The sequence below is a fragment of the Lingula anatina genome, chromosome 4, assembly GCF_051362555.1.
Source record: "Lingula anatina isolate TDL-2025a chromosome 4, LinAna3.0, whole genome shotgun sequence".
NCBI lineage: Eukaryota > Metazoa > Brachiopoda > Lingulata > Lingulida > Lingulidae > Lingula > Lingula anatina.
This window is the reverse complement of record NC_141770.1, coordinates 22,104,229-22,116,787: the sequence shown is the minus strand read 5'-3', so window position 1 is coordinate 22,116,787 and position 12,559 is coordinate 22,104,229. Positions and strand designations below refer to the sequence as shown.

The following is a 12,559-nucleotide window of genomic DNA, read 5'->3' as shown; positions in this document are numbered from 1 at the left end:
AGCAATGGGAATGTCTTCATTCATCCATGGTTTTAAGCGTCTTTTTACAAGTGACTTAGTTTGAACAGGTACAAAACTGTCCAATGCCGTTGTTAACGCACTGTCACAGAGCCTCACACACTCGTCAGGGCCTTTATTCAGAAGACATTTATCTTCCAGCTGGAATGAAACCTCCTTTTTTAGCCGGACTGTATCAATGTCTTTGAGTTTCCGGTATGATACCCTTTCCTTTTTTGCAGGAGGTCTGCCACATCTAAGTTCAGGGTTTATAATGTGATGGTCGGAAAGCAATTGACTTACGTCACAAGAAGCTACAAGTTGGTCACTCTCTTCGGACAGAACGAGGTCTATGGTATGGCCATACGTATGGGTTGGGGCAGATACATGCTGAATCAAACCAAAAGATTCAATTAATGAGGCAAATTGTTTTGTTTCTGAATCGTTCTTATTCTCCCAGTGTAGGTTAAAATCACCGATGATAAGTAGTTTTGCGCGTATGGTGCTAGAAGTTCTAGGAGATCTGCAAATTCAGCTAGGAAAGAACATTTGCGTAGCTTATTTGACTTAGATGGGGTTATTCTGTAAATTGTCACTATGCGCAATGTCTCAGATATGGCCGAGGCTAAGACTTCGATGTATTCGAAAGTGACTGAGTCATTCCTCTTTGGCTGCTGTTTAACCTTGTACCTATCCCTTGAGTTAGTCGTGGTATCTGTAGGCATTGATAGCCTGTTGGAGTTATTTCTGCTTGAAGATGTTGTTCTAGATCTGGAGTAATCCAAGTTTCGACCATAGATACGATGTCAATGTCATATTCCTGGATGTAATCACATATTGCTGCGCCTTTATTTCGCACGGATCTACAATTCATTAATGCAAGTTTAAAAGATGGAACAAGTGCAGTCACTGTATATGTCACAAGTTTTAAGTTATGAATGTTTGGGCCAGAGCGCATACTATCAGCATCAACCTGCCTTTCTTTGTGTGTTGAATTCAGCAAGCAACATTTTATCCTTCTTCTGTGAGTCACCCCTCCTCTGCTTCCCCTACAGTTTTTGTTTATCCTATGACAGGTTATCGTGGCCCATACTTGATCAGATAGTTTGCTACCCTCAGGCTTTAATTTGGTTAGATCATCCCGGGTATAAGATATGATTGGAACAGGTCTCTCAGCAGCATCAAGGCACATAATTGCTTGTCCTGGGGCACAGTACTGGTATTCAAATTGCAATTTGTTGAGACTTGCTGTCAAGTGTACTGGTATAGTGGAATAGCTCTGTCTGGTAGTCCCAGTGGATGAATTATCTGTAGCAATCCTTGGAGAAAAAGTCACCAGAAATTCTTCAGTAGTAGCAACATAAACCAACAGCCAAGTAATCCATAGAAGTCCTGGACCATTAATGAACATTACTGTCTGTAGGTAGATGGGTAAAATTACATTTGACTGGCAAAAACAGAGCAAAAACGAGAGCTACAAAATATTCTGGGCTGCTCAATTAGTGGCGCCCCCTTTTTAAAAATAATGTGATTAAATGCTTAGTAAGAAGAAATAATAAAAACAGATTATGTGAATTATAAAATGATTTATTTTATTTGGGTTAATTTTTTTTCAAACCAATTAATTATCAATCATGAAGCTTATTTTTAGAAGCATTAATAGCTATTACTGCAATAAAACCCTGCTGGTACACAGATCTACAGTTCTAAAATGCAAATACCAAGTACCTTTCACACACCAACTTATGAGATGTGAATAATCATATACATAAAGTAGTAAAAATATCACCAAATGTGTGTAGGCAAGATATTTCTACAAGTAACCTCATTTATCAGTCAGAAAACTCCATAATGCACTCAATTAATGTAGAAATTTGACCAAGAGAAATTCTACATACAGGGTTACCACTTAATATGGAATATTATTTTTTGGCGAATAAATTTTCTACAAAATATTTAATTTCTCTCTAACTACTTTAAATCCAAAGCTGAGGTGTCACTCCATGTGTAGCCAGATGTGTTACCTAATTACCACACAACTCTCGAAACAATTGATGCATGCAGTTGCATGTTCTGTGGTCAGAAATTTGAGGGGTGGCCTTTTCGGCAATTTCTGCCCTTGTATAAAAACGCATGGGTTTGGTCAATCTTTGGAGCGTGTTTAGAGAAGCAACAACGGGATCGCTCTGAAACTTGACAGGTATCTTAGTGAAGATATGGTTCGACAGCAAAGCAACGCAGCTTACTATGGGATTCTTGCTCTCAGAGAAAATGGCCAGAAACGGACAGCCATTGCCTGGTAATTCAACATTTATCAGGAACCGTTTGTGAAGTCCTCCAAAGAAATGCTGCTACAGTAGTGGCACCTACTCCAATACCTCGACCAGGGTGTCCGCGTATCACACCAAGAAGACAGGATCGCCTTCTCCTTAGTGGACGCCGTGCTGGACGTACAAAAACAACCAGTGTCCTCAGAAAAGAGAGGCAGAATGTCATTCAAACGCCCGTTTCAAGGTCCCACGTGAACAAGAGATTTCTGCAAGCCGGTTATTTTGCACGAAGACCAGTAGGGAAACCACTGTTAACAGCAGGTCATATACAGCGACGTCTGCAAAGGGCTGGGGACCACGTGCGTTTGCAGCCAAAACACTGGAATCACGTTGTTTTCAGTGATAAGGCCAGATATGGGTTTTTTAGGGTTGATCGTCGAATCCGTATCCACCGACGTGTACGAGGGGCATAAAACAATTATTGTGTACTGCCTAGGGTGCAAGCAGGGGATGGTAACGTCTCTGTTTGGGGAGTATTTCATGTCGGTGCCCAGAACCAGTTGATTTTTCTAGGAGGCAACCTCATCCAGGATTCCTACAGAGACATTCTACAGCAAACAATGCTTCGATTGCTAAGATTCATCTTCAGGAACAACTTTGTGTACCAAGACGACTGCGCAACCCCACATCGAGGCCGCAGAATCACTGTTTTTCTTCAAAACCAATGGGTTCAGCAACTGCCCTGGCCTGCAAACTCTCCAGATATGAACCCAATTGAAAATATGTGGGCGGAAGTAACTCACAGAATTAATAGCTATGGTCCTCGGCCGGTAAATAGTGATGAACTGCGACAGGCAAATATCACTGCGTGGAATGATATCCCCACCCAAACTCTAAAAAACGTGTCACAGGATATGCCATGTAGGATGAGGGCGCTGCAAGCGGCTGCTGGAGGTCATACCCGCAATTACTGACTTTTCATGATTTACTGTAGTGAGTTCTTTGACTGTGTAACATATCACTGTCCGGAGGCTATCATTTTTTTTAATATCTTATCTTAAAGTTTATACTGGCATCAAACTGTTGATATGGTTTTCTGGGGGTGTTCCTTTCTTTTGAATAGCACCTTATGTCAGATTTAATATTATTGACCAAAATATCTCACAACAGAAGACTGGATGTTATTATCACTCAGTGACATACTTTTTTAATGAGTCAAGCCAAAAAATAATTAATGAGCACTCAAAAATAACAATGATAAAAAATATTCCATATTAAGTGGTAACCCTGTACAGACATGACAGCTTTACCATATACTGCCATCAACCTTAAACAGAATGGGCATGGAAAGAACAAAGTGAGTCAACACCCATTAAAAGTGAATAAACGCGTGAACGTGCATACTGTACATGACTACAATGACCTCTGTGGCTCGCTGTTCCTGTCATGCGCATTTCTCGTTTCCGCGAAAATGAAAATCTCTCTTTGAAAAAAACGAATGTGTAAGTCAGGGGCGGTTGAGGGCGAATCCCATTCCCTTCGTAATTAGCTGTTCAGATTTCCACGCTTTCTATTCCCCCTTACACAATTTCTTTGAGATAATTAAATGTTTAACATTCGTTTAGACGATAAACCTGTTTAGATATTTGATGGGATTCGAGGAGAAGGGCGTAGTGGGTTTAATTCTCATATTTAACAAGAAATGCATGGAAGGGATAGCTAATGTCATATATTACTACCCTGAGTGTCTGAGCACCGTAAAAGCTAGCTTCTTAAATATACCTTATGATGGAGTCGCTTTTACTAGCTCTGACGAACAGCGACTGTCTGAGGGCGTTCTTCTTCAAAATTTTGCATGGGGCGCTTCCATATTTGAAAGTCACACGTCACAGCTGTTTCCGCCTGGATCCATATTTGGAAGTCATAAGTCTCGTACGTCACAGGTTTAGCCGCCTGGAGCTGCCTTTCCCGCCTTGCACTGAAGTTATCTCGTGCAGACGAGACAATAAGCATTTTAGTGCCTGACGCGGACTTAGAAGTTTGAATTGAAAATATCATGCAGTCAAAGGTCAGTGCCACAATACAAGCAACATTCTGCTTTAAAAACTGATTTTGGTGTAGCCATTGCGCAGCCCTTATAGTGGTAGCGGGCATACAGTGTAGCTGTCAAATTTGGCACACGGCAAGCACGTGTATTGTGCACGTGTATATCTCAGGACTAAATGTTCTTTGATAAGCAAAAAAAAAAAAAAAAAAAAAACATTGGATATATCTTTTCTTTTCGAAGAATATTATTTATTTTTTTCATTTTTCATCTTAAATACAGCAAATAAAATTTAAAAAAGCAGAATTAAATCTGTTTTACGTTTCATTTTGGTCTGATGACATTCAACTGCAGATTCACTGCGGAGCAGTTGATTCTAGGACAATTCCCCCCCGGACAATCCCCCCCCCCCCGGACTATTCCCCCCCGGACAATTCCCCCACCCCCAGGACAATTCTCCCCCCCCCCACGGACGATTCCCCCCCAAGAAATATATATTTATATACAAATATAAAGTAGAAAGTGTAAAGTTAAAAACATTTCTTCCTTTTTATTGATATTTTTAGTGTGAAAATACAGCTTCATCATGAAACAAATTATTTTATAACAAATTCCTTTTTCATTGAGTTCAAGTACAGAAAGATTTATTAAATATCTAAACAAAGTATAACCACCTATCCTTCAGGTAAAGGTGGGGTAAACAGATGAACAGGTAAACAGATATTTTATGAATATTTTTAGTGTGGTGGGTGGTGGGTAATGGTCAAGCAATTAAAAGTGACAAATAGTCAGCGATACCTGGATAAGCGAGAAAATCTGTTTACCCCCACCTCTATCTAGAGGTGCACCTTGATTCAAGACTTACTTAATCAAGGGGGGTAATTAAGCAATTAAAAGTAACAGTTAATTCATCAAAGGGTTACCTGGATGAGTGAGAACATCTGTGTACCCCTCCTTTACCTGGAGATATACTTTGATCAGATTTTTAATAAAATGTTCTGTACTTCTCCATTAAAGTAATTTGTTTAATGAAATTAATATTATTTATCCTCCAGTTGCATCATCACACTAAGAAATATTCAGAAAATGGATAAAAAGATTTGAACTTTGTACTCTTTACTTTATATTTGAATATAAATACATGTATATATTATTCGGGGGGGAAGCGTCCGGGGGGGGGGGGGGGTTGATTGTCCTGGGAGGGAATTGTCCGGGGGGGAATTGTCCTGATACCGAGCAGTTCTATTTGATTGACGGAAGGGTAACATGGCCGCTGTTCACTAGAGCCGGTATTGTTGATATGGGTTATATATGAAATCAAGATCGAGCTGGCAATACCGGAATCTAGGGTATATATTACCCGCGTATGCTTTAACTTGATATTTCAATTTCTCTCTTTTCACCATTTACATGTAACTGCTGAATAATCACGTTATTTGTACATGCTGCTGTATATATACGCTTTCTCCGAAAAGTTTTTATTTTCAACGTAATGGCTGAAACAATTAACTTTTCATATACCGTATCCTTCGAATATTATATTTCTTTATTCACTCACCTTGTTGATGTCCAAGAGATGGGTTGTCTTGGACCGTACATTTTCTCTATTATTTTCGTGTCTTGCATCTGGCTTGTGATTTTCATCACAGCTTTCCAGATGGTGAGGGTGTGTATGAGCTTTTCGGCTGTTGCTATCCGTGTCAGGGTGGGACATTATTGACTTCTTGACAGTGTTGACTACCTAATGACAAAATTGCATCAAAGGTTGTATTGTGATGGTAATGAATAATCCTTCCACATTCCATGTATTAGCATAAACTTTCCCCTTTTTTAAACATCCAGTCAAATTTTTACCACAAAAGCCGACCAAACAGGTCTTCTTCAGCTACATAACTAGACTTTGACATCTTATGTTTACTGAAGAGCTAGCTTGCTGTTCATAAAAAAAAAAAAAAAAAAAAAAAAAAAAAAAAAAAAAAAAAAAAAAAAACTGTAGAGCAAGAAGGTCAGCAAACAAAAGAAGTCAGCACTTCTGACTGATACTGATCCCAAGGTCCCTCCCCCTCCCCTCCCTCAAAGATCAGTCACATATGAAATCGGCAAATATCCTATGATCGGGAAAGTTGAATATGATATGAAAAATATGCCGGGCTTTGTAATTTAGCTCACTGGTTTACAGGTCCGTAGCCAAAGAGTGTAGTGAACCATTAATTGTACTGATAGTCTTCGGCATGGTTTAAGCTTGTTCGAGAGATAATAACAGTCGCGTTTAACAATAGACAGCGAGCTGTAGAAAGACCCCCTCCTCTTTAACTGATGATTTACACGGTTAATTGACCGTACTTTCATATATTGTGTGATCACAGAGTCAGACTTCCCCCTGTTGCACGTTGGAGTTGGATTGTCCTTACGCCTCTGTCAATGCACCTCACTTAATTTCAATATTATAATATAAGTATAGTATAAGTAATATATTCTTTCCTTATTACTAATTTATTATTATTCATGTTTTATAAATACTTGAATGCAGTAAGTTTATAAATAAATTATACATTCATAAATTAATGCAATAAGAATTTTTTGAGCCAGGTTGATGCTGACGCTCATGCATGTTAATCAAACAAACAATACTTAGTTCAATTTTTGACTGCAGAAAAATTCATATTGGATGAAATAACTGATAACAAATATAACTAGCAGTTTGTTAGCAACACTAAAACCATAATCAGCTGCGCGTGCCAAACTAGTGAACAAAAGGACAGTTCGCAACGCGTGGCACGCGTTAGCATGGGCTCTAGCCTCTTAAAGCTATAATCCTATCGCCGCAACGAACAATGGGGACCCTCTGGCTGATGTATTCTGCTGTTAATTATATCTAGTTACAGCGGATTTTCGCGCTCGCGCTGGACCATAGAAACCGGCGCCATGGGGTTCACTCGTCTTTAGGCCTACCCAACTACCAGACGCGGCACCTACGGATCCTGAATAAACCGGTATATCAGACCACACTACCCGTTTTCAAGGTGTGTGTCAGATCGCATTACGGAGTATCATACCCCATCACAAATTTTGTAGGCTTTCCTGTCAAATGGGTATCGCTTGCCAACCCCGCTTAGGATCATCGCTATCACATCGCGCGCCAGGCAAAATGGGTGAAGTGGCTGATACTCCGGATCGATCCGTAATGCGATCTGACACACACCTTGAAAACGGGTAGTGTGGTCTGATATACCGGTTTATTCAGGATCCGTAGGTGCCGCGTCTGGTAGTTGGGTAGGCCTGGTCTTAATTATTGTGTTATTCCACCTAAGCTATTGTGTTTGTGCGTTGGAATTTTGAAGGGATTTATACGGCTCTCCATTGTTTGCCCACCCCCTTCTATTCACAGGATAGGGATTAAAACATTTCAAACGTTGTTAAATCGGTGTACAGCGGAAACAAAATTATTACTACCACTGTATGGTTAGAAATGAACAGAAAAAGCTGTCCGACGGGCCAAAAAATAAAGAGAGACAAGGGCTTTTTAAAACTGTTTTGCGAGACACAGCATGTGTTAGAAAGAAAACTTAGGTTCTTTGAAAGAAAAGACAGATTAGATAGGTGTACCAGCATTGAAGAATTGCAGGTTAGAGACCCTAAGAAATTTTGGCAACAAGTGAACAGCTTAGGTCCTCGTAAAAACAAAAGCATTCCATTAGAAGTTTATGTTGATGGAAAAGTTACCGCTGATAGAGATTCTGTAATTAATACATGTAGGGACGATTTCCAAATACTGTACGATAACTATGGACATAATGACCCTAGGAAAGACAAATATAAGGCTGAAATACAAAATAGTTATAGTTTGAAAGAGGAATACATGATAGATTCTCTGTATGAAATTAATGGGATATAGAATAGAAATATTGATATTAGTGAAATATTTCGTGTAATAGCCGAAATGAAAAAAGTAAAAGCACTGGAATAGACATGCTGCCCAAAGTAGTTTACAAATGTAACAATGCTACTAAAGTTATGCATAAATTATTTTAGTTTTGCTTGGATCTCCCCACAGTATGGCGGGAGGCAATTATTCACCCTATACCCAAGAATAATAAACTGGATCATATAATTCCTCTCAATTATATAGACGAATTAGTTAATTATGTTGTCCAGCAAAAATGTATACGAGTCTTTTAAATGATAGATTAAGTTCATTTTTTTTGACAACAGAAATATTCTAGTAGATGAGCAGAATGGTTTTCACAGGGATAGGTCTTGTCAAGATCACATATTTGCCTTGGATTCCATCATAAGAAATAAACTAAATATTGCATTATCAACCTTTTTGCTTTCATAAAGCATTTGATTGCATCGACAGAGATTATTTAATGTGCAAATAATTGAGATCTGGTATAGATGGTAAAGTATATTGGGCTATATGAGAAACATATATGCATTTACATAAGCTTGTGTCAAGGTAGGAGACATGCAATCTAATTGGTTCAATACTGAATAAGGTGTAAGACTTGATTGCCTCATATATTAACGACTTAGCGCAAGAGATAAAACGATGAATACTAAGTATAAAGGATGGTTGCAACTTATAAGATTGTGGAACAGGCTTGTGAACATGAGTGACGACAGGATCACAAAACAAATTTCTCTTAGGGATTATGATTTGGCAAAGAGGTTAAAGGACAATCATATAAAAATCCATTTCTCGAATTCTGAAGATCCAGCACTTAATCTATACACTACAGTTATGTTTTAATCGATCCCCGTCATTTAAAAATTATAAAAACAATCTATTAGTAGATAAAAAGCGTTTTAGTAAACCTCACCTCAATATGCATAAACATATCTAGCAACATATCTAGCAACATATAAAGCAACATATCTAGGTCACGTGGTACTGTGACGACAATCACGATAAAGGTCTATGAGACTCAACTGAGCTGCATGGTGCATACTGTACAGACGGAGAAGTTAAGGAAAGTTGTGTTGAACGGAGTTGAGGAATTTTCGTTATGCCTCCGTGTGTTGCCGTGGGATTCACCAAAATTGCAGCTCTCTTTGACAATCTTTCTTTGTCTGTGACGGTCTTCCGTGACTTACTAACTTCGGTGACAATAGTTGCGATGCTCTAGATCATGGCCACCTCAGGTGGTTTAGATCATATCAAGAGCTGGTAGTCTTTCAGATTAACTGTCATCAGTTGGCAAACTTACTGATTGCTGATGCATTTTAAATGCATTGTAGTTGACCAAAAGCTCGTTTACAACAAACCTGTTAATTATGCACCGCTGCCCTTCCCAACCCAGGTAATAACAGGTATCAAAATCGTCTTGGTGGGCTTTCATATTTTTCGAAATATCTCATTTATTTCATGGGGTGTTTTTATTGGTATTTGTAAATGACGTTTAATATTAATATTTAAACAATTGAGTTCAAACACCGTCGCGAACATTAATAAAAGTAATTGCTCTCAGGGTAACTTGAAGCATGCGTATGCCCAGGCATTACTTCAGTGGAAGAAAACGTGTTGAAGAACAAACAGAAAAAAAGAGCGGTATATTAAAGAAAAAAATAGGAACTTATGTACTAAAATGGTTCGTAATCCTAATTCGTTTATGCTTTGAGGATTTGTTTCTGAATGTTATTTCATCTGAAGTATAAAATAATTTAAAAGATTTATCATTTTATACCTTGGAATACAAGTTCTGCGTCTGTACACAAAACTTTTTGCAAATTTGTATGCTTTGTCAAACCCAAAAACATGTAGCAGATCAAGGTAAAAGAGCATTGTTTGCTATAAGTAGCATGAAAAAAATCATTACTTGAATGTTTACTAAATGTGCAGTTTTACATACGTGAGTATAAAAAATAAAAAAAAATTCCAAGCACGCACAGCAAAATGTAGACTAACGCAAAACATCAAGAACAGCGTAATCTCAGCAAATGTGCCCCATATAGTAGCTTAATTTCCATTAATAATAAAAACATCATTTAAGTCAAAATTTTTTTGTCGATTTAATAAATGTTCTAATTTATCCAGAACGGTTTATTTATTTAAGAGGAGGCTAACTGAAATATAGTTTTATTATTTGTTTATTTTGTATTTGAAAATTGCCCATGTCACCCTGTTAATTAGAAGGTCTAAGCTGGATCAAGTCCGTGCTAAAGTTCCTATGAAGCTGTGCAGGAAAAATTCTTCCTTTGTTTCTCTAGCTCCTCAATAAACCCGGTGTTCAGATTTTATCTAGTACCCCTAGGTCTGCGGGGGCTGCTCTTTGAAACTAAAGCACAGGTAGATTTTTACCTGAGATAAATATCGACAGCCATTTAACCCTCTAATTAAGAGGTAAAGGAAGTTCCAGTTAGATGGATGATTAAGACGGGACTTGTAAAGGTAACGGGCATCGTTTACCTCAGTTTAAGAAAAGTATCCAAGACGGAGTGTCAGCGGTTTAATAAAATTAATTGAATTTCACAAATAACATGGCCCCCATATGCAATAATCCACAGTACCCTTTACTCATTCAAATGCAGTGTTTTATACAACTTGGGATAACCATAATAAAATGCTCGTTAAAGAATTGACTAGACGGGAATGGTTTTACACAGCTTCATGAGGATTTAGATCCCTCGGGTAAGAGATTTGAATGAGTATTAACTTTTATCAGAAGCCAGAGAAGTCATCTTACAGGTAGACAATGCAGCTCAGTTTGACAGCTAAGCACGCTCTGTTGTGAGCACGTGCATTTCCACGATGACACCTGCAGTATCTTTGAAGTCACTTCTTGCAGATAGAGAGATATTTGTTGAAAATATTTCAGTGAATTTCCCCAATAACGTTCTTTTTCGGAAAGGACAATGCACTTAAATCATGGGCTTGGAATTCTCGCCAAACGTGGTCTGACCTGACACCCAGGCGATATTATCCCGCACAAGCCTTCCAAAAAGCACTCTGCAACATGTCTGCGGGCCCTAATTTGACCATCGAAGGCATAAAAGAAACACTTTGATTCTTCAGCAAAACCAACTTGTTCCTAGTGAAGGTTGACCAAGTTCTGGTAGTTATGGGGTTACTGAACTTAACATTCTTAACATTCTCATTCCATCTGCAAGAGGGGACTTCGGGGGTGATCCAGGCTTCAACATGACAGCACACTTGCACACAGTTCTCATGTGGTGAGTGATTTGTTGCAGAAACCCAATATTCTGAGGCTGGAGAAACCATCTTTGAATCCTGATAATAAACCTACTGAGAACCCGTGGCATGAATTGAAGTGTGCAATCCAGAGGAAAACCAAACCCTAACTAGTCCGGACCAATGCCGCCAAGCTTTTTAAGAAACACGGAGAAAATCCCACAAAACAGACTTGTTACCCTTGTTGAAAGCGGTGGCGCCGTCTACAGGAGATAATTACAGTGTGGGTAGCTACACATCCTAATAGATACGCGAACTTTAACAAGCATACCCTAATGCTAAATGTGTGTAAATTTGGTGACTTTTGGTGGTGCTATTTCAATTTAAGGGGCATTTCTTTACCCCCATGGAAATGACAGTGGAACATCGGATTTGAGGGTGTACATGTAATAAATGTGAATAAATGGTACTAAACATGATTATCTTAACTGCTACTTTGTATTTTCTGTACCAATAATCATGTAAGTTATGGTATTTGTAATGAAAATCACCATTCACAGCAATTAACTCCTGTGATTTGATCATTTATAAGTAAAAGCAAATGAAACTGAGGGTGTGGCAACCTTTTTGACCAATGTTGTATGTTTACTTACCTTTTTTAAAAGAACAGGTGCTCCTATAATCAGAATACTTGCAATGAAACCCACCAGGGAAGCAAGAGCTTTTGGAAAAGACAATCTAAAATTAAACAAGAAAACAAGCAAACCCTACAGTGCCAGACTTCTGAAATATTTTAGGAATGAGTTTATCCTTTAATCCTAAGGACAAAGAGACAGTACCGTCGAAGGATTGAAATAATGAATTACATAAAGGGATCCGTGCAAAGTTTATTCAAACTTAAGTTAGATTTACAACACCAAACATTTATTCAGATCCAAAATATGTTACTAAATATATTCATCAAGGCTGTTCAATTTTGACGAAATTTTAATTTCGTTATTTATTTTTATTTTTATTTATTTATTTATATTTTATAATTTTTCGTTTTTTTTTTAATTAAAATATATCGCCGTCACATGGTTCTTCGTAATGATAACCCCTTATATTAATAAATAT

The 12,559-nt window shown here is 38.1% G+C and overlaps 1 protein-coding gene across 1 annotated transcript in view; it reads right to left on the bottom strand.

Annotated features, from left to right (window-relative positions):
- LOC147762577 (uncharacterized) overlaps positions 1 to 12,559 on the bottom strand; it is a 119,936-nt gene that overhangs the window by 73,042 nt on the left and 34,335 nt on the right. The window contains exons 3-4 of the mRNA XM_087011479.1: positions 12,097 to 12,181; positions 5,870 to 6,052 (exon numbers count right to left, since the gene is read on the bottom strand). Coding sequence (XP_086867605.1) covers positions 5,870 to 6,052; positions 12,097 to 12,181 — 268 coding nt within the window. The remainder of the gene's footprint in view (positions 1 to 5,869; positions 6,053 to 12,096; positions 12,182 to 12,559) is intronic.